General features: G+C 49.5%; 1 protein-coding gene and 1 non-coding gene across 4 annotated transcripts in view; both read right to left on the bottom strand.

The window, feature by feature from the left end:
* Positions 1 to 1,117: 1,117 nt before the first annotated feature.
* CYTH1 (cytohesin 1) overlaps positions 1,118 to 24,676 on the bottom strand; it is a 53,759-nt gene continuing 30,200 nt past the window's right edge. The window contains exons 2-13 of one of the 3 annotated variants that reach the window (XM_024130220.3): positions 23,599 to 23,681; positions 22,373 to 22,437; positions 20,284 to 20,350; positions 19,894 to 20,012; positions 19,491 to 19,571; positions 17,806 to 17,918; positions 16,931 to 17,079; positions 16,422 to 16,533; positions 11,127 to 11,203; positions 7,781 to 7,852; positions 6,716 to 6,870; positions 1,118 to 3,027 (exon numbers count right to left, since the gene is read on the bottom strand). In XM_024130220.3, coding sequence (XP_023985988.1) covers positions 2,949 to 3,027; positions 6,716 to 6,870; positions 7,781 to 7,852; positions 11,127 to 11,203; positions 16,422 to 16,533; positions 16,931 to 17,079; positions 17,806 to 17,918; positions 19,491 to 19,571; positions 19,894 to 20,012; positions 20,284 to 20,350; positions 22,373 to 22,437; positions 23,599 to 23,681 — 1,172 coding nt within the window. In that variant the 3' untranslated portion in view covers positions 1,118 to 2,948. The other 2 variants (XM_055089876.1, XM_028498616.1) reach the window with 2 other exon arrangements.
* On the bottom strand, positions 14,992 to 15,095 carry LOC112066626 (U6 spliceosomal RNA). Its single transcript, XR_002892770.1, has one exon. It is a non-coding gene; the product is annotated as a U6 spliceosomal RNA (small nuclear RNA).

Raw genomic sequence — 24,676 nt, 5'->3', positions numbered from 1 at the left:
CCCACATGCCGCGGAGCGGCTGGGCCCGTGAGCCGTGGCCGCTGAGCCTGCGCGTCCGGAGCCTGTGCTCCGCAAAGGGAGAGGCCGCAACGGAGGGAGGCCCGCATACCACAAAAAAAAAAAAAAAAAAAAAAAAGTGTACAATTCAGTGGGATTTAGTGCATTCACAGCATTGTGTAACCAACACCACTAACTCCAGAATATTTTCAACACCCCAAAAAAGAAACCCTGTACCCATGGGCAGTCACTCCCCGTTCTCCCCAACATCTCCAGCCTCTGACTACCACCAATCTACTTTCTCTCTCCATAGATCTGCCTTTTCAAGACACTGCATATGAAAAGAATCATATAAACTGTGGGTTTCTGTGTCAGGCTTCTTTCACTCAGCATAACGTTTTCAGGGTTCAGCCATGTCACAGCACGAATCTGTACTTCATTCCTTTTTGTGGCTGCATGATACTCCCTCGTACGAACAGACTAAAGTTTGTTCATCCATTCATCAGTTGATGAATATTTAGATTGTTTCCACCTTTTGGCTGTTGTGAATCATGTTGCTATAAACAGTCATGTGCAAGTTTTTGCGTGGACATGCTTTCAATTCTCTTGGGCATATACCTTGGAATGGAATTGCTGGATCACATGATAACTCTACATTGCACGTGCTGATGAACCACCAGCCGAGGGGACAGGCTAAAGCTTGTCCATCTCCTTACCCTGAGATGCTACGCTGAATGTCTTCTCAACTTTTGAGCTCTACCTCACTGTGACTCTTCCCTGGCGTTATGTAGGCACATCTGGAAAATGAAATAATACTAAGAATGTATTATAAAGGCTGAAGGCACATTTCTTGATCTTAAAGTTGATGTCTGACATTTGTTTCTTCTTCCAAAAAGGGCGGGGGGGGGGGGCGGGGAATGACTATGCTAATAATCATTTTTGCTCCACTCTCCTTAACGGAAGACAGAACCATCCTCGCCACTTCTGATCTTTATCATCACTAGACTTAAGACGAGAGGTTCACGTGACACATCCTCCCGCGGAAGTGCACCTGACAAGCACGACCTTCCTTCTCAGGGCCCATCTGGGCATGAAGCAACGCCACAGGCAACAAAGCGGTTTGGGCAGATGTGGAGTTTATTTGCTGCAGTTCCTTGGCGCTAGTTTACAATGCAAAAAAACCAGACAAACAAAAAACGATTGGAATAATTATAATTTTTTTAAAAACCCTGTCAACAACTTTCAATCATTTCTTTATATTTTGACAAAACTTTTTTTTAAAACAAATACAAAATAATCTAAAAGGAGAAAAACTATACATGGATTATTTACACCTCTGATAAATAGACTAATACTGATCCAGGTGCCTCTCTGTCTAGGTAATTTTCGTGAGAACCAGGGCCAGGGACTTGGATAGCCAGAGGGGCTCCAGCACCGGCCCAGACCCCCTGGACCTCGGCTGGCACCACCCTGGTTCTCCCGCCCAGAAATTTCAGGTTCCCAGCCTGGACCCTCTTCTGCCACCTTCACGAGCTCTGGCATTAAAACGCCTGAAGCCACTCCAGGTAGGACCGACATGAAGGGGGGACCCCAGAAAGTGACCCCACCACTCCCCTTTACAAAAGCTACTTCCAGAGATGTGAGCCCGCCCGGAAGGTGTCAGAGGAGCCAGGGTCACACTGGCGCTGCAATGGCTCGGCCAGCCCTGCTCTGCCTGGACTGGGCGCCGGGCCCCGGACGAGAGTCCCTGAGAGAACAGCAGGAGAGCGGCGGCCACGGCTCCTTCAGGCCACGCGTTAGGAGGGCAAGGCCGACTCCAGCGGGAGGCTGACCACTCACCCTCTGGCTCCCCCCACCTGCCCCTGCCGCGCAGATGAAGGCCCGCTCCTCTCCAAGGGCCGGCGCAACACGCACGGCGTAGTCCAGGTGAAGGCCAGCTCGGAGGCAGAAAAGGCTGAAGCCCTAAGGTGATCGGGTCAGACCTGCTCCTTCCTCTAAAACGAGGAATGGAGTTCAGGGGCAGGAGGAAGAAAAACCAAATAAGAAACAGGTTATCCCAGAATCTCTGATGGGACTACCTTCCTCACAGTTTTGGTTATTAGGTATGTAGCTCAAGGATAAATGCTGACTATTTTAAAGCCCGACAAGAACGAATCCTGAAAGAGAAAGAACAGCGCAGGCGGGGGGCGGGGGGCGGGTTCCCTCCCCCTGCAGTGCTCCCCAGGCACCTGGAAGGAAAAGCATCGGCTGGAGTGGCCGGTGCTGCCCTGCAGGCCCCGAGTCTGTCCTCGCCGCACGGCCCCCTCCCCCCTCTCGCCACCCCCTCCCTCGCCCAGATGAGGCCCCAGAAGTGCGGGGAGGGGGCCCGCCCGGCCCCTGCCCCTGCCCGGGCTGACACGCACAGCGGCGGCCCAGGGAGCTTCTTCTCTAGGGAGAAGCTTCCCTAAGTAGACAGGCAGAATGCCTGGACAGCTCTACCTTCTCTTTCTCTTTCTTTAAAAAACAAAAATATATCTTTATAGCATGTGGCTTCTCTTCCATTCCACTTTTTTTCTTAACATATAATAAGATATGGGTACACATATTTATGGTGCAGGGTCGAAGGCTTCTTCCCAGGGGATAACCGAGAGGTAAATGGTCGGCTCCGAGCTCTGCTATAAGACCTGTTGAGTGGAGACTTGCGGGGAGGCAGCGTGGCCGACAGGAGCTCTGTTCTTTTTAGAGAGAAAGGCTCAAAACCCAAGCGTGACGGCATCAGGCCCCCTTCTCCAAGGGTAGCTGCCTACCCTTCTCCCACTTAAAAAAATTAGCAAAAGCTGAAGCTAGTCTCTAGGAATTCAGGGCAATGCCTGGCAAGACGCTCCCACTGCATGGGAGGCAGGGAGGCTGCACCGGGCCTCACTCGCCGGGCCTCACTCGCTGGGCACACCGGCCCTGCTGGCTGCGCAGACTCAATGTCTTTTCGTGGAAGAGACCTTCTTCTTCCGCGCGGCTAGCATCTCGTAGAAAGGGTCCCTGCTGATGGCTGCCCTGCAACACAGAAAAGGGGAGAAAGCAGAGGAGACTGAGGAACAGGACCAGGAGACACGACCCCAGGCAGGGGCTTCCTAGCAGCAGCCATGCCCCAGACCCCCTCCCTGCTCGACTGTCCCTTTAAAGGCCATGTCACAGCATCAACCTTCACTGTGTCCACATGTGGCGTAAAAGACAAGTTTTGAGGGAGACACGTGATACTGGCGACAAGATCACTGTGGGGTGCTTACTGCCTGTTTCAACCAAGTAATCAATTTAAGTTTAGGAATCCTCTACGCCCTCACAGCTGTGCTCTAACGCAGCAAAACAAGCACAGTGCTTTAGTTCCGTCATGACAGCGGCATTTGTCTGGAGCAGTGACCACCACACAACCCCATGTGTCCCCTGGCACGTGGTGCGTCTGACTGGCGGCCACCGTCTGTACCGAGCAACTTCTGAGTCCCCAAGAGCACCAGCTCGACAGCCAAGACCCATCACTGGGCAGTCGGGGCCCAAGCAAGCGGCCAGCAGCCTGCTCTGTGTCCATAGCCTGGTGGGGAGGGAGCCCAAGCAGCCCTTGCACTGGCCCCAGAGACACCAGCACAGGTGGTGATGGCAGGCCTCAGCCACCCGCCGTCCCTCTGTATTTGTCATTCTCCACTTTCAAGCAAGGTGTGATCCACGTTTTGAAGTTTAATTTACTTTTCCTGAGTAGTAGTATTCCAGGTGCCAACTAGCTTCTGGGCCAGTCACAAGCCCACGTGACTGTGGACCGCACTTAACCAGGTGCATGACGGCTCCTGCGGACTGACCGGGCCCCGTTCACAGAGAGGATGTGTCCGTGCGAAACAGCAACTCAGCTCCGGGGGAGGCAGGCGCTGGACCCAGAACGCATCCCGAGGGACCCCGCCACGCAGGCATCTGACCGCTCGGAGTGCTTGGGAGCGAATCCTGCCTCCACCTTCAGAGCATTAGGGTGAGTCCACCTCCGCTTCCTGGGTGGGCCAAGCCCCCGGGAACGCCGCGGGACATCTCCAGTGCACGTGACGGGGGCCAGGACGCAGTGAGGTGCTTGGGGCTGGAAGCTCTGGCCCGGCCTTGCACATACGTGCGCTCCTTCTCATGGCCGTCCTCACGTGGTCCCTGGAGACACTCCGCCCCAGCCCTGGGAAGGCAGAGCGGAGACGACACCGGGCAGCAGAAGCTCTCCCTCAGCGGCCACCGTCGCTACGCTGCAGGTCTGTCTCCAGAGACACGCGATTCTGTGTGACCACGTGCCCAGAGCACCAGGCCCGAGGTAGCTGGAAACTCCTGGGAAGAGCACTGATGAGAGAAAATGTGCCTGCAACTTGACCTTCTGCAAAACCTTTCCAGCAACATCGTGAAGAGCTTCCATCCGATCAGGTCCCTCCTCTGGCGCCTCTGCCCCAATATTTTCACTGGGAGAGCGTCAGAGCCAAGGGCGGCTGGAGCAGAGCGTCGCGCGTGGAGAAGGACGGCTCCCTCAGTCAGAAGGCTCGGGTCTGTGGTTCGGGACGACTGAATTCACCTCGCTATGCCTGTGTCCTCATCTGTCACCTGGGGACAACCATCCTGCTGCACCCACCCTCACAGGGCTCTGGGGAGGGGTAAGGGCGCTGGGCCGTGGAGCTGGAACAGTGTCTGCAGCCCCCACAAGGAGATGAGGCCAGCTCCGGGCAGACCCCGGGGAGCAGGCTCTGCGTTCACCTCGACGGAGGGACCGAACCATTCCAAGCGTGACCATAAGGAGGGCTCGGGTTCTCTGGCTCCCGAAGTACAATGACATGGAAGGCAGGATGTACACCTGCAGACAGAGCCTTTCTGGAAGAACAATGAGCCGGGGGAGGCTACACACAGTCCTGTCAACACCTGCTCTGATGCCCTAATGATCACGCAGGACAGCACACCGACCAAGAGACACAAGGGACACGGTCACCGTGCACACACAGGAAGTTGGTCCACACTAAAGAGAGCGCTTCAGACTGGGCAAAATGGATTAATAAATGGTATCAGGACAATGAGCCACTCACTTGAGAAAATAAGGTTACATCCTTTACTTCAAACCACATGCAAAAAATACATTTCATAAGGATTAAAGAGTCAAGTATTTTTTAAAAAAACACGTGGTAAAAAAAAGGGTACGGGGACATGGGTAAGGAGCTCTCCGTGGCCACAGGTCCCCAAGGCGCTGCTACTCCTCCACGCAGACCTCAGGGTGCGTCCAGCACAGAGGACCCCTGAGCCTCATTATCGGTCGTGACGCCAGAAATGCTGCGGTGCCTCATGGGCCCCACGGCACATGGGACGGCCCCTGATGACACCACACTTCCGACAGCCATCATCACCCAGGGCTACCAGAGTCCAGGCGGCGTGCTGAGCACAGCGCTGCGCCATCTGTCTCACCCCCAGAACAGCCTTGTGCCTTAACACCATCATCCAGAAGGGAGCGGCACCGTCCCCGGGAGTCCTCAGGGAGCCCCGCCTCTCAGTGCTGTGTGGTGAGAAAGCTGAGGGTCTGGGAGGAGGGCAGGCGACGCTGAGAGTCAGAGCGGGAACTCGGCAAGGGCTGGCCTGACTCCGAACCGGTGCTCTCCTGTCCCGCCCGTCTGAACCGCACAACGTTCAGAGACTCTGTGTGTGGGAATAAACGATCTGCTCCTTCCCCCGACCAGCACCTCGCCCCCCTTCAGCCGTTTATTCACCATTTAACCCTGGCCCAAACACTACACTTGTTTTAGTAGAGGTGCCAAAAACTAGAGCGTGCCCAGCCCCTCAGGAGCAGGCTGCGGCCCCGGTGGGAGAAGGCCCATCACTCGGGGCGACGCAGGACCTGCGGGGCCCTGGTCACCGGTCAGTGCGGCCTCACTGGTCTCCAGGGGAAGTCTCGAGGCTCAGTAATGGGGACACCCTAAGGAAACGGCTGGGTCATGTCTGATGGACGCAGCACTGGCGGGGAGAGCAAGGATGCATTCCCAGGAGCAAGATGGGTGTGGTGATGGGCAGCGGGTGTGATGGCGGTCAGGTCGGGGTTCACAGAGCCCTGGGGAGGAGTGGGGAGGAGGAGTTGCCGGGGCAGGACACCTGCCCCGTGATAAAGTGCGGTGACACAGGTGGCGCAAGGACCAGGAGGGGCCCTGGACCCAAGGATCCGTGTACACCTCCCTTCCCCCAGAACCGCCGCTTCCTCACAGCTCAGCAGGGAGTATGAGGCTCTGCCTCGCAACCCCGGATCACGGCCGCGTGACTCTGACAAGCATTCATTACTTACCCTCTATGGGCCTCAGTCTGCCCATCTGTAAATGGGACAACAGTGTCTCACAGGATTAAGAAATTATAAAAGGGAACGGTTACAATCCCCGCTGAGCTGCCACCATGAAGACGAAACCCACTTCCTAAGACATGAAAAGGCCAGTCTGGCCAGTGGCACCTGTGCCTGTAAGCCTGCCCACCTGTCCCCTCTTTGGGGCCATGAGCTGCACTTGGGAAACCTAGATGTGAGGCGCGCTCTTAAAAACGCTCAATGGTCAAGAATCCAGAGACCCAGGGAAAAGTCACCAGGGAATCACAGTCAAACTACTCGCTAAGGATTCAGCACGCGGGGTGCAGAGGCGGGATGGGCAGCCCACGGGACAGCTGGAGCGTCACTATCTGAGAGGCGAGGTCGCCACTTTCATCTGCCACCTACTTGATGCACTTGATCCAGTCCTCCTTCTCCTCAGGTGTTGGGGCTGAGATGCGGTACACCGTGTGGTTCCCCTCCACCACTCGCCCGTCAGCCTCCGTCTTACAGGCCTTAATCACTTGGTCTTTATTGTCGGGGATGTAAAGCTCAAAGCAGTTCTAAGAATTAAGAAACAGAGGGAGAGAGTGACAAAGATCTAAGAAAGCTGCTGACCAAGAAAAAAGTTAATTTATTTCCCAAAAAGTAAATTTTTATTTCCCCCCCCCAAAAATGTTAATTTATTTCTTTATTCTCACCTTCATAAAATATAGCCAACATATGTTTTCCTTTGGAAAAGAGAAGCCTAGAAGTGGAATTCTGGAGAATGTAGATTGTATATAAATAGGTTTCATTAGCAAAGATATCGAGCAGATGATACATGTTAGCTCTACTCCTAATATATAGAAAATATGGAGCGAACTGCAGGTAACTTAATGCCTTTTAAAGCCAAGCCAGCAATACGATATTCCAAAACAGAGGAAAAATATTTATAAGCGACCTGAAGATCATAAAATAAGTGGTCCAATCATGAGAGCTTGATGCTGCCTTTTAAGGAAGGACAATTCTATACCTCGTGTGATATCCAGTAAATGACACTAAAGCTGATGGACAGAATGAAAGAGGTTATTGAGTCTCACCTTTGGCTTGAACTGTAAAGATAATTTTTAAAGTTAGGCTAACTTAAATTAAATCATATGAGTACTTTCAGGGTTTTTCTCAAGTACAGCTGACCCTTGAGTAAGGCGGGGGTGGGTGCTGACCTTCCGCGCAATTAAGAATCCGCGTACGACCGACAGCCGGCCTCCGTCCGTACAGCAGTGCCTGAGCACCCGCGGACTTAGCCAAGCACAGATGGCGCTCTACCGTAGGAGTTACCGCTGAGAACAGTCCACGTGTCAGGGGACCCACACAGCTCCAACTTTGTTGTCCAAGGGTCAACTGTAAACCTCTGCAACTTCTTCCTGTATCAAACAGCTGCTAGGCCCATCCCTTCTGTCCCCTCAAAACATCTCACCAAAAAATACTCACTGGTTTTTTGGAGTCTTCCACCTCCCGGATACTCAGGTTCTCTAATGGGATAATTCCACGGGGCTCCTTATCCTGCAGAAGAGTTGGAGAGAGAAGACCTAACTGCTCAGTTTATGAACGCATGTCCTGTTACCTTCCTCACGGCAACTCAGCCCAGCTCCTGTGACTCCTCCACGACATGAAGTCCACAGAGCAGCTTTAAAAACAAGAATAGGGCCAAGAAATGTGTGGGTGTTGTCAACATGCCACTATGAATCCCTAAGACCGAAAAGCCTTTGGAGGAGGAGCTTCCACAGACGCTCTGAAAGAGTGAGTGTGACAAGAGCTGTGGGTGGCCCTCCAGTGGGGAACACGTAAGGCCCTTTCACACAAAAATTATCCTGCTTCTTTGTCTGGCCCGCCTACTCATCTTTCAAGCCTCAGTTCCAGTGTCAGCAACCCTAGGAAGCTCAAGTCTCGCCCGAGGTGCCCCTGTTCTGTGCCCGCAATGCCTGGACTATAGTCGTGTCGTGTGTCACTACCTTCTCACTATCTCCAGCCTCACCTCCCCTCTCCAGACTGTAGGATCCTCAAAGAGACACTGCCTGCCTGATAACGCCACCTGGACCAAAAAGCACCTAAACTCCTGTCCAGAACAGAGCCCTGCATCCCCTCACCCCCAACTGGCCCTCCTCCAGGGCTTCCCATCTCAGCAAAGGCCACTCCCACACCTGCCAGGCCATCAGCCTTCACCTCTTCTCCCTGATGTCCAGACAACCAATGGCCAAAGACTCTGTTCCAAATTCAACAGTTTAACCGGGCTATGCCTTGGCACCAAGCTTCCTAAGGACAGATGTTCCTGAAACACCATATGCACTCTTTCGATTTGCAGATTCAGGTTTGTTTCTCCTTTTTCGGGAAATAATCTCATAACTTGTCTTTGCATGTGCAGGTCCCAGTCATTCTGGTATTGGGATCATCCTCATCTGTCCTCCGCACCTGTTAGCTGGCCCTTAATTGTTTTAATGCTTGTCTTTCAGACACAATCTCTATGACTGTCTCAAGCCTTTCCTCTAGGATAGTGATTACATTTCTGGCTAATCATTCCTTAAAGTTTTAACTTATGTGTTAATAAATAAGTGATAATTCTACAATTATACAGTCATATTCTTAATATACAGTTTTGGTTCTCATTGAAGTCTGAAACTACTGGAGAGCCAGCTATTGGTGTTCTGGCCACTTCCAGAGTCTCAGGAGAGAAGTGAGTGGAGGGAGGGCCCCCCTCAGACACCCCGAGCCCCAGCTCTCCCCGGGGTGTTGGTGTCCGGCATCTCCTGGAGCTGATGCTCACTGCACGCCCCCCACGGACAGTCTTCTTACATGAACACACACCCGGAGCTTTCACAGATATCGCAGAAAGTGAGTCCTGTTTTTCCACTTTTCTCCTTTCCCCGGTTTCTACCCTGCAGCAGACCTCACCACTGCTCCATGCGAAGGGGGAGGAGGGACGAATTCCTACTCGGTTTACTTCTCCCAGACCTGGGCACGGGGAGCTCTGGGGCTGCTTGTGCCTGGCCACGCAGCAAGGGGCCTTCTGCCGGCTCCGGGCTGCGCCCCGGCCCCTGCTGCCTCCTGTGAAGTGCGGTGAATGAGTTCTGCCCTTTCCTTATCCGGCTGCTATGTCCCCACTTCTTTCTACTAGATTTTTCCTCTTTGTCAGGTAATTTCTGTGTGGTCATCTCCACCTACCATCTTAACCCCGAGGCTCCCCCCTCGGCATCTTCAGAAACGTCTTCTCTGGATTCCCACTGCCTGATAAAATGCTGGTGTGCTGCTGGACTGAATTCAGGTAACGCCACCACGTCAGGAAGAACCACAAGATTCTAGAATCTCACTGCATCACCACTGAGACTGTCCCGGGACTTAGGGGTGCACTGTTTAGATGCCCCGCACATGGTTCATATTAACCCAGAGACCAGTGAAAAAGATTTAAACAAGATTTTAAAGATGTCACCAGTCTAGAAAAAAAAGTTAATGTATGAGGCGGTGGGGCAGGGGCAAAACAGAAAGAAATTTACCAAGCTGTTCACAGTGGTACTCTGGGGGGTGAAAAAAAAAATCTATCTTTGTACTGTTTTGGGTATTTGAAATACAGTACTCTCATAATTGAAAGGATTTTAATACCAGAAAAGCAAAGCCAGTTTCAGAACTTAACGTGGCATGAGTTTAGCCCCCATAACACACAAAATCCTGGTCAGCATTCCCTTGGAAATTGCTGAGTGACTGAATTATGAGCTGACACTGTCATGACTCTCACTCCCCATGTGAGAAGCCACATCCGCACGACGTCTGCAAGCTGAAGAACCACAGTGTGGAATACGGTGGAAACCTGCTTCACCCCCAAGCTGCAGCAAAGGGCCAGGCGTGGACCTGCATCCTGGCTCCTGCCGAGCTTCACACAAACACTGCCAGGACTCTAATCCCATCTTGCTCTACCTTTATTATAAAAGATACTTCTAAACCTTCGTTTTCTCAGTAGGATCTCAACTGCCCTGATTTATTTAAGACACGTTCCAGTGCTGCCAGTGGTATATGGTTTGCTCTTCCGATGACAGGGAACAGGGCAGAAACGAGGGCCTCCAGCTGTGGGGAGCCCGTCTGAGGGGGATCCAACCTGAGGCTACCAACCTGCTGGGCCTCCTGGGGGCTCCTAGAGGGAGCTTCGGAAAAGCTTTTGCTGTACAATCTTTATTCTCATAGACTCTGTACAATCTTTATTCTCATAGTATTGTACGTATTGTAATTCCGTTCCCACTAAACAAAAACCAACAAAACTTTCAGTTTCAGTAAACGTCAATTTCTTAAAACTCCAGGTAATCTCCCATTTCGTTTCACTTTCTTTTTCTCTATTACATATTTTGCCCCTTGGCTCTTTCTTCTAAATCAAGTACTTCAGTATTTCTGCTACCACAGCATCACAATTAGCTTCGTTTCCCTTTTAATGGGGCTAGAAACTCTCTCTTGGCCACGGGTCCAAGTTCATTCTTTCTAGCTCGGCGCCACAACCCACTTCTAATGCCGTGTATGATGTTGTCTGCCACTGTCTCCTGGCCGGGCGCACGGTGTCCCAATGGAGAAGTGCATGTCAGCTCTGAGCTACGGTTCCTGTGGCGAGACACCCCACACCACACCCGGGCCCCCCCTCTTGAGATTCGTCTTAACCCCTCCACTTCATATAAACTCTCCTCCTGCCCCAAAGATGCAGCAGGACAAATCTGACTGTCTCCCCCTGCGTCCTCCAACCCTGTCTCATTAGAGCTGTTTAAACCTGGTCCACCCCCGTCCCAGCTGACCAGCAGGCACTCACCGTCGTGTATTCAAAGTAGTAAAGGCAGTTGTCAGTCAGAATGAACCAGCGTCTTTTCCAAGTCTTTACCCTGCCACCTGCAGAGCAAAGAGAGATGCGTGTTGGATAGGAGTCAACCAGCCAGCGCAGGCTCCGGGGGGCTCGAAGCTCTGCCCCCAGAGAGGGTGCAGGACGAGGAAGCGGGGGCAGGGCGCCAGGAAGACACTGAGACCATGGCAGATTTACATCAGTAACGAGACACAGAGCCAAAACAGAAGCACCTTTCACAGCGTGAAAGTCTGTGGGTACAAGCAGAGCAAGCAAGTTGGGTGGCCCCCTGGAGATGACATCAGGACAGCAGATGAGAGCACGGGCTGGGACGGTGATGGACCAGAGAAGCGTCAGCAGAAGCCTATGGATGCGGTGGAAATGGGCAAACACAAGAGGAGGGGAGAGGGTCAGCCCCCTGGCTACGCTACACTGCTGGTCCACCAGCCCAGGGTTTTATCAGAACGGGACAGGAGGAGGAACCAGGAAGTAAGACAGTTTAATCCCCTCACAATCAAATCCAGTTTTCCTGGAACATGGAACCCAAGTTCCTTCGGTTTCACCTTCTACCCCACTTTCCTGACTGTAGTGCATTTCTACACTGGCTTTTTAGGTTTCTGCGCCAGTGTCCTAAATTCCCCCAGAGTCCTGGGTGGGGCAAAGCAGTATCCCTGGATCAGGGAAGAATCCACTGGTAAGCAGAGGTCCCTATTCAATTCTGGACTTCTCACCGGAATCTTGAAACAAAAATAACCGGAGGAGGAGGCCACAGGCCAAGTGAGCTCTCACGGGCGGCCGCGAGCTGCTGGAGGTTCCCCTGGTCCTTCTCGATATTTCTCAAGAAGAAGAAACACCGGGGTCATGAAGCTATCCCAAGATGAAACAAAGGAAGGGGAACTTCACTATGGCCTCGGTGAGTGAAGGCACATCCTGCTCTCAATCTGACCATGAGCAAAGCCTTTCTTCTCCTCGACTTACACCGAGTCCAGGGAAAGCTTTCTGAACATGAACCATATGAGAGGCCTTCACGTGGTGAGATACACACAGCATTTCATAAACACTTCTTACTGCCCTGGACAGGATCTGCTCTTTTGCTGACTTAACCTACAGAGAACATCACTTCTCCAATCCTCATAAAGAACAAGGACCACAGGGTGTAAATTTAGTGACCCCAGTCACGCTTCCTTGCTTGCCCCTCACCACAAACAGCTGGGCACAGGGTTTACAGGGAGTATCTCCAGCTGCCAGGACGTGGCTGTGTCATCACGCCAGGTTTCCTCAAAGGATCCGACTGCTGGAGCAACGCAAATCCTGTCACGGAAATGAAGTGTCCAGCGTCGGTCCTGGTAGCAGTTTTAAGGACAACTGGACTTTCGGGCCCCTCGCACGGCTCTGCTTGGGTGCCCGAACTCTGAGAGGTTAAGCGACTGATCATGAATTGCTGAGGTTCTCAATGGCACCCCCTCACGGAAGGAGTTTGGCCCTGAGCCAGCACGCGCTACGCCCCCACCCGCACGCCTGCTGCTGTCAAGCGAAGACCGACTCGACTCTCTGCCCACAGCAACTGCCAGCTTCTGTGAGCACGTGCCTCTGGCCCCTAAGGCCCTAGGGCGTGAATCAAGAAAACCATGGATGGAAATACGACATGCGTGAGTAAATGGGAGAGGCTGGGCAGAACGGAAATAAATCAGGAGGAGAAAGAACACAAGGAATATACTTAGAACTGGAGCCGATTTGTTATAAAAAGGAAGCCCCCTTCCCGCTTTCAGAACCCGAGGAAGCAGCTCTTCTGCCTCTTGGGCCTTCATCCCCACACGGGGCTCAGCACACAGGACACCTCAACCCATGCCCACTGCCGTGTGCTCCCCTCACAGGACCACCCCGGGGGCACTTGGGGCTCAGGAGGTCGTGGAAGAGGGGTCAGATGTCACAAGGAAGAAGATGGGAGGAAATCTAGGACAAAAAGCAAAGCCGGACAAATCCTCTCCCTGGTGATGAAAGCTTGGCTATTTCATTTCCCGACAACCTGCTGCATTAAGGAGACCCCTACCATGAAGCATCACGCGGTCCCAGGGACACATTTCATGTTGAAAGGGAAACAGACATGAAACAAGCAGACAGACCGATGCGCGCACCTAGGACAGTCCCTGAGGAACTCACAGGACCACCTCCCAGCCTGCGGGCCTCCACCCCGTAGATGTAAAGGCCAGACGCTGGCTCCCCCGGAGCTGGGTGGGAACCACCTGACAAGGCCCGGAAACGTTTCATAAATGTCAGTGTTGGGGCCGTTCTTTCCCTTGAGGCTCTGCTCAAGTGAGGCTGAAGCAGACACCTGAGGGCTCCTCATCTAGAAAACATGTTTCCCTGAATCAGCAAGTGGAGAGCAGATACCAACGACATAACTACGAGGCCAATTTGGGGGTTTGAACGATGACTCATTGAAAAAGAGGAGGGAGAAAAACAAAACAAAACATAAAAAACAGAGCCGAGGTTGTAATGCCCTCCCCTAAAACACAGGAGATTAAACAGAAGGACTTCAAGAAGGGATTTTGGGGTTTTATCTTTTTAACTTTACCTGGCCTCATTCTGAGTTTAAGAAACACCATTTCCCTTTTTCACGCAAAGGCAAATGTCCTATGTTCTCTAATTCACTTCTTTTCCTAGTTTGCTTCTCTGGTCACGGCACGTGTGCGTGAACACACGGCTGCGGGAATCACAACCTCCTCCTCCTCCTCTCCTCCACTTCAGAAATCTCTGAAGTTCCTGAGTGTCAATTTGAGTCAGTAATATAGCATATGCCTGGCCAATAATTCCGAGAGACAATTCAGTGAATACTTTGTCTGCGTTTACAAATCCACTCTTAGTGTGTTTTCTTGCACTACTGCACTCAGGAAAGTTCAAATTGTCCCACATCTGGGTGCCCAGCTGTTGGATGCACTATGCACTACTACCCCTCCAAGGGAAACATGAAAATCACTCCGCACCCCCAATCCTGACCAGTTCCCTAGGGACTGTATGGCAAGCTAGAAGCAGCATTAACACTACCACCAGCAATTTAAAACAAAATAATCAAAAATAACAAAATAAGAAAACGCTGCAGCGATTACAGTGGCCTGGGTAGAGCGAGCGAGCAGGTTGAGGGGATTACATACCTCCTGGAGTTTGGGGCAAGGAAAAGGAGAGCCAAAATCATGGAAACATACAAATGAGGGAGAAAAGAAAATTAAAACAAAGAAATTAAACCCGACTCCTTAATCTTAAGGTGCACTGTATTAGTTATTCATGTCTGCCTAATGGGGACGGGACATAAAGACAGTAACAGGGCAAACGCCACTGTCCGGCGTGTGAATGAGGGGCTGGCCTCATCTGCCACATCCCATCTGGTAAAGACAAGATCTGAGGCACCACCAAAATCCTGGCCTCAAAGATGCCACAAATCAGCTCTCACCAAGCTGATGTTTATTAGTATATCCTGAATCCAGAGCAAAGACAGTGAAGATTACTTTGGGGAAAATTAAATGTCTCTCTTCGGATGGCTACCTCTTGTTAAAGTGTGTGTAAAAATGCTCACACACAAGCCTGTGAATACATATGTACATATGTGTATACACAAGAATACACAAATCTTATGGTTATATGCATACACAGACATATACACACAATTGCAGACGGCTGGAAGGCCTGCCTTCTGTGGCACACACAAACGAAGGGGTGATTTGAAGTGTGCTACAATGAAAACACAATGTGAAGAGTTGAGGAGGGTTTGGTGGAGGTCTGGAAAAAGTAATGCAATGACCTAAAAACGAGTCTCACGTTTAGTTCAATTTTTTTCTTTTTCAAAAATATGGGATGCCTCATGAATTTACATGTCATCCTGGTGTAAGAACCAAGATAATCTTCGTACTGTTCTAATTTTACTATCTGGGCTGTCAAAGCTAACACTTAGTATTAGCATTTAAACAAATTTCGCTGGAGGGGGAAGCAAATCCAAACCTGGATGCACTTTTAAATTTTCCAGCAGGTTTCCTTTTAACTCTAGCCACTTGGCAATAAAGACGCAGAGCAGAGTGGCCACCTCTGGGGTGAGGAATTTTAGAGCCTTAACTTCGAAGATTCTACTGGCTTAAAGATACATGAAATGTTGACAAACTCAAGAGACATTTAAAACTCCGGCCAGTGAGGTGGTGCTTAAGGAGAATTTATGAACTAAGTCACTATGTATAAACACGAGGACTTAGGATATGCTTTTAAAAGGGAATACAAATCCTACGGCCATCTGAACTAGTCAGAAATTGAACATTTCATTTCAGCGCTTCCCAGATGTGTCAATAATGGCATAGAGTGTAAGGACTTCTAACCTCACTGGGACCAGGAGCTGAAATGGTAGAGGAGGATCATTCTAATGACACCTCCTGATAATGCAGGAACCCACACATCAAAAGGCCAAGGCAGGAGAAAACAGAGGAAAGTACTCTCTCAGTGGCCAAAAAATTAACATCATTACGTCCGGGGGCTCTCTCTGCATTCTGAAATGGGTAATGAAATAATCACATGTGCCTATGAATGTGTATAAAAACCTTCCTTTTGGTTACTTTGTCACCTTCATGGCAAGGCATGACCACAAATCTCAGCAATACAAGCTCACTTTTGGCAGAGGGAAGAGGAATAATTTTTCATTTTTCTGAACAAAATCATTAATGTGGCTGATACTGTATTGGAAAGGAGGGGGGAAAAAAAAACCAGCGCCCAAGAATGAGTAAGAGTGCCGTGGATTGCGCTGCAGCCAGGGCCTTGGGTTTGCCATGCACGCTGCCTGTGGGGAGCCAGATGCAGAAGGAAGTGATGATGCACCGGGGTGGGGGAGGCAGGAGCACCAGATACAAACTCGTGATGGGAAGTAGAGAGAAGGGCACAGCTGGCCGCCCTCCCAGTGGTCCGGGGGGCCAGGAAGGGAAAAGGACCAGGTCCTCCGGGAACTGCCCCAGAGCGGAAATGTGGAGCGCAAACACATGTAGGCAATATTTATGCGGGCAAGCCTGTCCCCAGGAGTCTCTGTGCGTCCCATGGGGCACTAGCCGTGCATTCACTTCCTTTCTGGAGGCGATCTTGTTAGAACAGCACGAATTGATACCAAAGTCTCTCCTCAGCGCCTCCTGCGCCAACCCCCTTTTCCCCACAGTGCAGGCGCGGGTGGGCGCGCGTGCACACACACGTCCTTTCTTTCTACGTTTCTGCGTTAGGAGCCCTAACCCAGACGGCATCACTTACCGAGCTTCAATAGCCAGCCTTCTCGGTCTGGGTTGAAGAAAGTGTGAGTAAGGTCATTCCCATCATCTTCTGGGATTTTAAAGGGTTCGTTTTTTATGCTCTCATACAGATTCTGGGATAAAAGATGACACTGCATGTCTCTGATCCTAGAAATACCTCTCCTCCCGCCTTTTCCCATCATTCATTTAGTAAGTGTCACTGTGTGCCACGCACAGGTGGCATGGAGAACGTCTCTCCCTTTAGGGGCTCACAGAGACGAGAGAAATAAGATGCCTAATGGACAATTAAGAAAGAAAAGAGATCAGCCCGACTTCCATTCGAGCCTTTAGTTTCAGGTTTATAAACCACTTTCCCCCACTGATTCCTCACTGGGCCTCACTACCAATTTCTTAATGAAATTCACATAATTATGTGTATGGTCCGAGTAGACACTGGATGATCCCATGTCCCTCCCGTCCCCTCCATCAGCGCCGCCCGGGACCACGGTCTTGAATCAGCGCCAAACTCACCCGGAGCAGCTCCTCAGGCAGGTCTCCCCCGTCGTTGATGCCTCGATTCATGGCGATGAACCTCTCCACGGTGGGCTTGTCTTTGACATTGGGGTTATGCAGGCTGGTGTTCAACATGATGATGGCAAATGAGAGGACATAACAAGTGTCTAAGAGAGAAAAGCAAAATCCGATTGGAAACATCCCACCCGAAAGAACAAGAAACTCCAGATGAGACAGAGAATAAAAAGCAGTGCTCTCAAAAGAATGGGCAAAATCCACGCACCTGGGTATGCTCTAACTGAAAGGTTATATACTGCTCACTGAAAAGAGCAAGGCACGGGAAAGAACGTAAAGCATTCAAGACTTAAAGACGTTTATTTCTTCAGATTGTAAAAGAAGAACACATACACCATAGAAAACCAGAAAAGCACAAGGTATAAAAAAGAAGATATAAACTACCTATAATCTCACCACCTAGTAATAACTTATTTTGCTTTCTTACATAAATGTGCCTAAGTGTAAGGTATCACAAATGTATCTCACAGATACAGACTGTATAACACAATTAGAATGAAAACAGATACATAGTTTTGAAGTCTGCTTTTTGGCTAATCTTATTAGCATTTTTCCATGTCAATAAAGCCTCTTTTTAAAAACATGATTTTTTAATAGCTGCATACTTCATAATTCAGAGGTACCCTAACTTACATTCTTACTACCTTATTGTTAGAATTTGGATAGTTTCCAACCTTTTACTATTATAAATACCATTTAAAGCAATGCTCTTAGGCAAGAACCTAAGCCTTTTTGTTTTAGAAATGACCTAGTACCTAGAAGAGAACCTGGCAGGCACTGCCAACCACAGGAGAGGACGCCCCCCACCCCACGCGCACCTGTGGACTGGAACACCCCGTGGTTGCACTGACAGTAGCGCTGGGCAAACGCCTCCATCATCCGGTCAATCTTCTGGGCCTCTCCTGGCAGCCGGAAGCTCCACAGGAACTGCCTAGGAGGCGAAGACAGGGCGGGTTATGGGACTTGGGGAGATAATTTGTTTCTCCGTGAATGATTTCTGCGGCAAAGGGAGATGTGGGGGACTTCAGCCTTCTGTCAAGTAACTCTGAAAAGATGCAGACTAACTACTCCACATCACCATTCTCTCGATCGGAGAGAATGAATTTAGAAAACAATTAAGATTTTCCTGTTCAAAAGAATGGTTCTCCTCCTCAGACTGATACACAAGACTGAAATATAGATAATGCTCATTTTATTTATTTTTTTATTTTATTATTATTTTTTTTTGCGGTACGTGGGCCTCTCACCGCTGTGGCCCCTCCCGCCACGGAGCACAGGCTCCGGACGCGCAGGCCCAGCGGCCACCTATAGTGAATGGAATCAACGCTCAGCACTAACCCTTCAATATCATTTCTCCATCCATCTTTTGTCTGGCTCAAGTTCATTCCAACGTATTTCCCTTAAAAAGGCCCCATTAGAAATCTTTATTCTGTTCCTGGGAATTCTAAATAATGTGTGTCAATTGCCTTCATTCTTAAATCCCTTTATAACTCGTATAAAATTCTTGGGACATTTTTGTTCATATAAGAATTAGGAACGGCTCTACTGTTTTCTACCATTGCTAGAAATGCTAGCTTAAAACATTCCTTATTTAATTTACAGTTCGGTAATTTATTAGGATATGTTTCAGGGTTAATCATTCTGTCAATTTTTCCCAGAACTCAATGCATTCTTTAATATTTAAAATCAAGTTTTGGGGCTTCCCTGGTGGCGCAGTGGTTGCGCGTCCGCCTGCCGATGCAGGGGAACCGGGTTCGCGCCCCGGTCTGGGAGGATCCCACGTGCCGCGGAGCGGCTGGGCCCGTGGGCCGTGGCCGCTGGGCCTGCGCGTCCGGAGGCTGTGCCCCGCAACGGGAGAGGCCACAACAGAGGGAGGCCCGCATACCCCAAAAAAAAAAAAAAATAAAAGAACTCCAATTTCCAGAAAAAAAGATGACATAGCAGGAAAAGAGATTTTCTATCAAAGCATTCACGACTGATCCCTTTAAGTCAAAGAGAGACCTGTGGTCGACAGATTTAATTCTGGATTATTTTCATCTACCTAAATGACAACACAAAAAATGATATTATTTACACTAACGGCAGTGAAAATACCAAATGACAATTTCTCAAAAGACACAGGTAATAGATTTAGCAAAAAAATTAATGTTGAGTTTTTTCCTTCTAAAATGAAGGGCACACTATCTACTTCCTATTCTAGGGCAGGAAATTAAAGGGTTTTCTAAAGCGAAAGTGGGAAAGATTCAAAGTGTAAATATTCATCAATTTCCAAAATGTTAAATGAAAGACCTGAGGAACAGTTTTGCAAAATTTGCTTTCAATTTAATTCCCTTTAACCATCCAATCATTTCAATCATAGGCCAATAGACTACTTTCCTTTAAGATGCTTCGAGACACTCAAATAACCGCCAAAGGTAAATTTCATTAAAATGCCACACAGGACAGATGCATAACCAAAGACCCGCCTCCCGCTGCACACGTTGCTAGCTGTGAACACACTCACCGTAAGGCCTGGACGAGGTTGAGATCGGTGAACTCATGTAGCTCCACAAACGCATGAAGAACCTGGATGTTAAACTCATCTCTAGCAAGAGAAACAAAAGATACGGCGGTGGCGGGGAGAGCAGAAGTCAGACACTGATGCTGAGAATCCAAGGTCATCCTGACCCCCAGCCAGGCCACCTACCACGCTGAGCGCTGCGGGCCCGTGGCCGGGGCGGGGAGGCAGCCATCTACCCGCAGCTCTCTGTCTGCTAGCTGAACACAGGAGGAGTCCTTCCGCCCCCAAGCACGCCAGCTGCTGTTCCCCAGCACCCCTCAGGACAAAGCTCGGTGCATGATGGAGTTTGTTTCTCTAGGTAACTAACTGCTGACCAACCTACCACAGGTGTCTCCGGAGGCCTTACCTCTCCCCCAGGTAGTCACCGATGGCTGTTTTGTTGAGCCCTTCACCTTTATACAAGAACTGGGCGATGTCTTCACAAGTGTTCTTCAGCAGATCATTCTCTATTAAGAATTGGATCCCCTGGAAAGACAGCAAAGATGCCAATGGTGCCTTAGACCCCAGGAAGGTGCGGAAAGGAGACAAGGGCGCAGGAAGAATGAGTGTGGGTGCTCTGGACACAGAGGAAGTATCTACTAAGTAATTCCAAGTTCTGCAGGAAGCAGGGCTCACAACATGAGCTGCATTCTACAAACAGGCAGGGAAGCTGTCTCAGTCCCCCTGGGTTCCAGCTGACACCGTGGAAACCACCACCTTACAGACTATGGGCTCTGGCTGCTGCCTTTCCACTTACTTTTTTAGGATCCATGTTGAATTTTTTCCTGCCCATGGCTACCTGTTTGTTCCTCTGCATGTTTTTCCTGTAAAACAACCACCACAGCCATTTAAGTACTCCAGGTATTCGAGAATTTTTGAAAGACTGATATGACCCCCACATGTGTCCACTGATTTGCAGGGATTTCTGAGATTTATCCAAGAAAGCACAGGCACGCTTAGGTCTAACTATGGAAGGACACTGAAATCCTGACCCTGGCCCCAGGCTCATTTGTTCCTTCTACTGCAGTGGGTTTCTTTTTTTAACATGATTTTTTAAAACTTTATTGAGGTATAGTTTACATATCATATAACATACCCATTTTGAGTGTACATCTGAATGATGTTTAGTAAGTTTACTAAGTTGTGCAACTATCACCATAATCCAGTTTCAGAGCATTTTCAAAACCCCAGAAGTGTATGCTATGTAAGTTAATAGCTTACTGCCTCAATCTGTTCGTCCATTCATCCGCTGGTAGACATTTAAAGCTAATTCCAGTTTTTGGCTATTTTAAATAAGAATGCTGTAGATATCCTCATGCATGTGGTCACGCTCTCATTTCTCTTGAGTAAATACCTGGGAGCTGAATTGCTGGGCACAGCATGGATATATGGTCAACATTATGAGAAACTGCCATCCCGTTTTCCCCAGTGTTTACACTGCTTATTCTCACCAGCTCTCGGCAACTTGAGACGCCACCTGTCTATTTAATGCCAGCCGTCCTAGTGGGTGTGAAGCAGCATCTCCTTATGACTAATGGTACTGAGCATTTTTCATGTGTCTATTATACATATAAAAGTGTTCAAGTTTTTTGCCCATTTTTTAGTTAAGCTGATTGATTGATTTGTTTGTTTGTTTGGCTACGCCGGATCTTAGTTGCGGCACGCAGGATCTTCGTTGCCGCGTGCGGGGTCTTTGTTGCAGTGTGCGGGATCTTTTTTAGTTGTGGCACGCGGGATTTTTAGTTGCAGCATGCGGGATCTAGTTCCCTGACCAGGGATCGAACCGGGGCCCCCTGCATTGGGAGTGCGGAGTCCTAACCACTGGACCACGAGGAAGTCCCTAAGCTGTTTTTTTTTTATTAGTAAGTTTTATGTGTTCTTTCTATAGATATTCTGGATACAGGTCCTTTTTCAAATTTGGGTATTGCAAGTATTTTCTTCTCATCTGTGGTTTGCCTATTCATTTCTTTTAAGAGTATATTTTATAAGAGCAGAAATTGTAAATTCTGATGAACTCCTATTTGTCCATTTCTTTCACGCTACAATTTTTTTTTAATGGCAAGTAAGAAAGCTATAATTCAGAACTGACAATGCTGTGACTGGATGTGATGAGCTGGCTGATTTCTGCAGGACATGCAGCTTCACTAATCCCTGATGGCCGTGCCCACACAAGTTTAAAATAACAAAATCAAACAGTCTCATGAAGCCAGACAGGGAGACTCAGGCTTAGAAAAATACAGACATGTAGTGAATTAGAAATAGCCCATTTACGACATTAAGCAGTTAGAAAATGGTCTGGGAACCCCATTCAAAATTAAACTCTCAAAGTAACTAAGATTTCAGGTAGTTAAAAGAAGAAAATAACCTGCAGACACCCCTTGTCACTTTGTGCTATAATCTCATTTCTACGTCCTCTTCTCGTAAGTCTTAGTGAGGCACCAGCAAGCTTGTGATGACACTCAGACACAGCTGGGCCTCCAGCCTTCTGGAACTGCATTGGCAGCATCCATTAAGCTTTTCCTTTACCCAAAAGGAAAAACAGAAACTCTAGAATAGGTACACAGTGGACAAGAGGAGGGAAGAAATAGTTCACACGACAGTTTAAGGGCAGTTTAAGGCTTTGGGGGACCTGCCAAGTTCTCCAGTTCAGCCTTTCCAACAATGTCAAAAGCCCTCACATTCAGAAGTCCCTGCGCTGAAGGCAAAAAGTATGGTAACGTACGTGCTTGCTAGGCAAAGAGGGCAGAAAACACACTTTCTTCTTAAATACACCACGTGTGTACAATTGCAGGCTGGCACTTGGCGATGCTACAGCCACAAAACCACCTGGAAGAGGACAGACTCACCTCTCTTCTGTGGACCCCAGGTTTTCAATTTCATTAGCTACTTCTGCTATCTCATCCTTCAGCCTCTGCAAAACACACAGCCCAGAATCACCAGGAGGAAGATACAGATCAAATTAAAATCTCTAAAATCTCGCACAACTGCCTCCAACCAAAAACTAAAATAAAGCAAAATGAAATTAAATAAGATGATGCCCCCCCAAAATCTAAAAATATTTGGAAAATTCATCTATTCAACAAATACTTCTTGGGTTCTTACCAGAGAGTAAACATTCTAGGGAATACAAAGGTGAAAAAGATACCTCCTGACCTCAAGGAGTTTACAGTCTAGGACAGACATTTATAATCATACACACTATGTACAATATGTATTTTTCCACTGAAAACGGCGGCCTTAACACAGTCTGTTGGAGCACATCTGCAGCTCACTGAACAGAGGGTGACAGAAGATTCCCAGGAGAAACCACTCTCCCCAGCGCCCAGGCTGCCCGGCCAGCAGTGCTGGTGCTGGGCCAACGGTGCCACCAAGTGGCTGGCAAAGGGAACGCTGATCCCAGCCCTGCCTTCCACCCCTCCCCCATCTAAGCAGGCCCTCAAGAGTGGACGACTGTCATGCTGGAGGGGGCTTTGAGTGAAGAACTGCTAAGCTTTCCCAGCACTTACCAGTGAAGGAGGAATCAAAGAACTAGGGCCACAGCAAAGTATACTCACACCAACACTGGAGCACGCCCAGTCTTTCCGACGATGCACTTTGCAGCTTGGGGTTACAGGGTGTGCCCCCTCCCGTCCCTGCCCCTGAGCTCTCAAATGTTTTACAGAGCAGAGAATTCTAAAAGAATTGCCTTCCCCAGGGGCTAAAATAATCCAACTAATGGCAACCTATCAACAGGTGTTTTCATTCCTATTTTACAGATAAAGAAACTGAAGACCAAAGAGGCAAAAAATTCTCTATCTAGAATCGCCCTGCCAGAAAGTGGCCACCAGGACATGGACATGGGTCTACTTAACATGAAGCCTGGGTTCTAGTCGCAGTCAGGAGACCTGTCACTCTAGCCTGACAGCCGGCCAGCTGGGTGCAGCTTACAGAGCACTCCTCCTCTCTGAGGTTCCACTCTCACTTGTTAAGCAAAGCTGGTTATCAATACCTGCACTTTATCAGAACTGTGGTGAGACCAAGTCAGAAGGTGTCACGAGAAGACACCTGGTCGAGGTGGCTGCCCAGCTCCTACCTGGATGTCGGCCAGCAGCTCCTGCTTCCTCCGCCGAATGTTCTCCAGCTCCTGGCGCTCCTCTGCAGTCAGGTCACTGGGAACTACAAAAAAGGAGGGAAGGGTTACTAAGAGAGCTTTTACCTCGCCAAAAATAAATACAATCCAGAGACCGCAAAAGGACAAAGGTACCACGGAAGAGGTGAGAAGCCAGTGTCGGAAATGAACGACTGCTGGGGACGGATCTGGCTCCCATTCTCCGTCCGGATTACCAAGGTTAGAAAGGATAGTGGATCACAGAGAAGAGCTCTGATAAAGGAACAGTTGTCACAAAAAAACAAGAGAGAAAAGGCTGCCTGAGATGAGATGAGGTTGGCTAGGAATGAAAGAGGACTGTTGGCCAGGCCCTGGCCATTTCCATCCTGAGGGGTGAGGGGCTCAGGCCCCTGGTTAATCCATCTCTCTAGGCCTCAGCTCCCTCACTGGGTCCAGCCCTGACACAGGGCGATGTCCATGACCCTAGCGGGGAGGGGGAGGCAACAGAGAAGCAACGTGAACAACAGTTTTGTGCCATTCTGGAGGGGGAAGGGGAGAGACTAGTATGTACAGAGAAAAAAATCTAGAAGGACACACCCCCAAACTGAAACAATGTTTAACTCTGAGGATGGGGTTGTGGGGACTTTTCTCTCTGCTTTATACCCTTTAACATTTTTTGAATCATATTTTTAAATGAGCTCTTATCATCAGAACAAAGTTACTTAATTTCCCATCACAGTTCTCACCACAAAACGCTTCCTCATTCCTCCAGACTCCATCTCCTCTAAAAGCAGGGGCTCAGGGTAGGAAGGCCCTACAATGGCCCTTCTGAGTGTGCGGGCAGCCAGTGGTCGATGGAAGAACAGGAGCTGGCATCAGGCATGCCCGGCTCCAATCCCAGATCCAACCCACCACACAGCACTCAGGCCACTTTGCACAGTTACTGAACCTATTCAGGCCGCGTTCACCACCAATAAAATGGGGACACCCTCGGGCTTCCCTGGTGGCGCAGTGGTTGAGAGTCCACCTGCCGATGCAGGGGACACGGGTTTGAGCCCGGGTC

Source organism: Physeter macrocephalus, chromosome 14, assembly GCF_002837175.3.
Source record: "Physeter macrocephalus isolate SW-GA chromosome 14, ASM283717v5, whole genome shotgun sequence".
In the NCBI taxonomy this organism is placed as follows: Eukaryota; Metazoa; Chordata; class Mammalia; order Artiodactyla; family Physeteridae; genus Physeter; species Physeter macrocephalus.
Note: the sequence above shows the minus strand (reverse complement) of the source record. Positions and strands in the feature narration are given on the sequence as shown.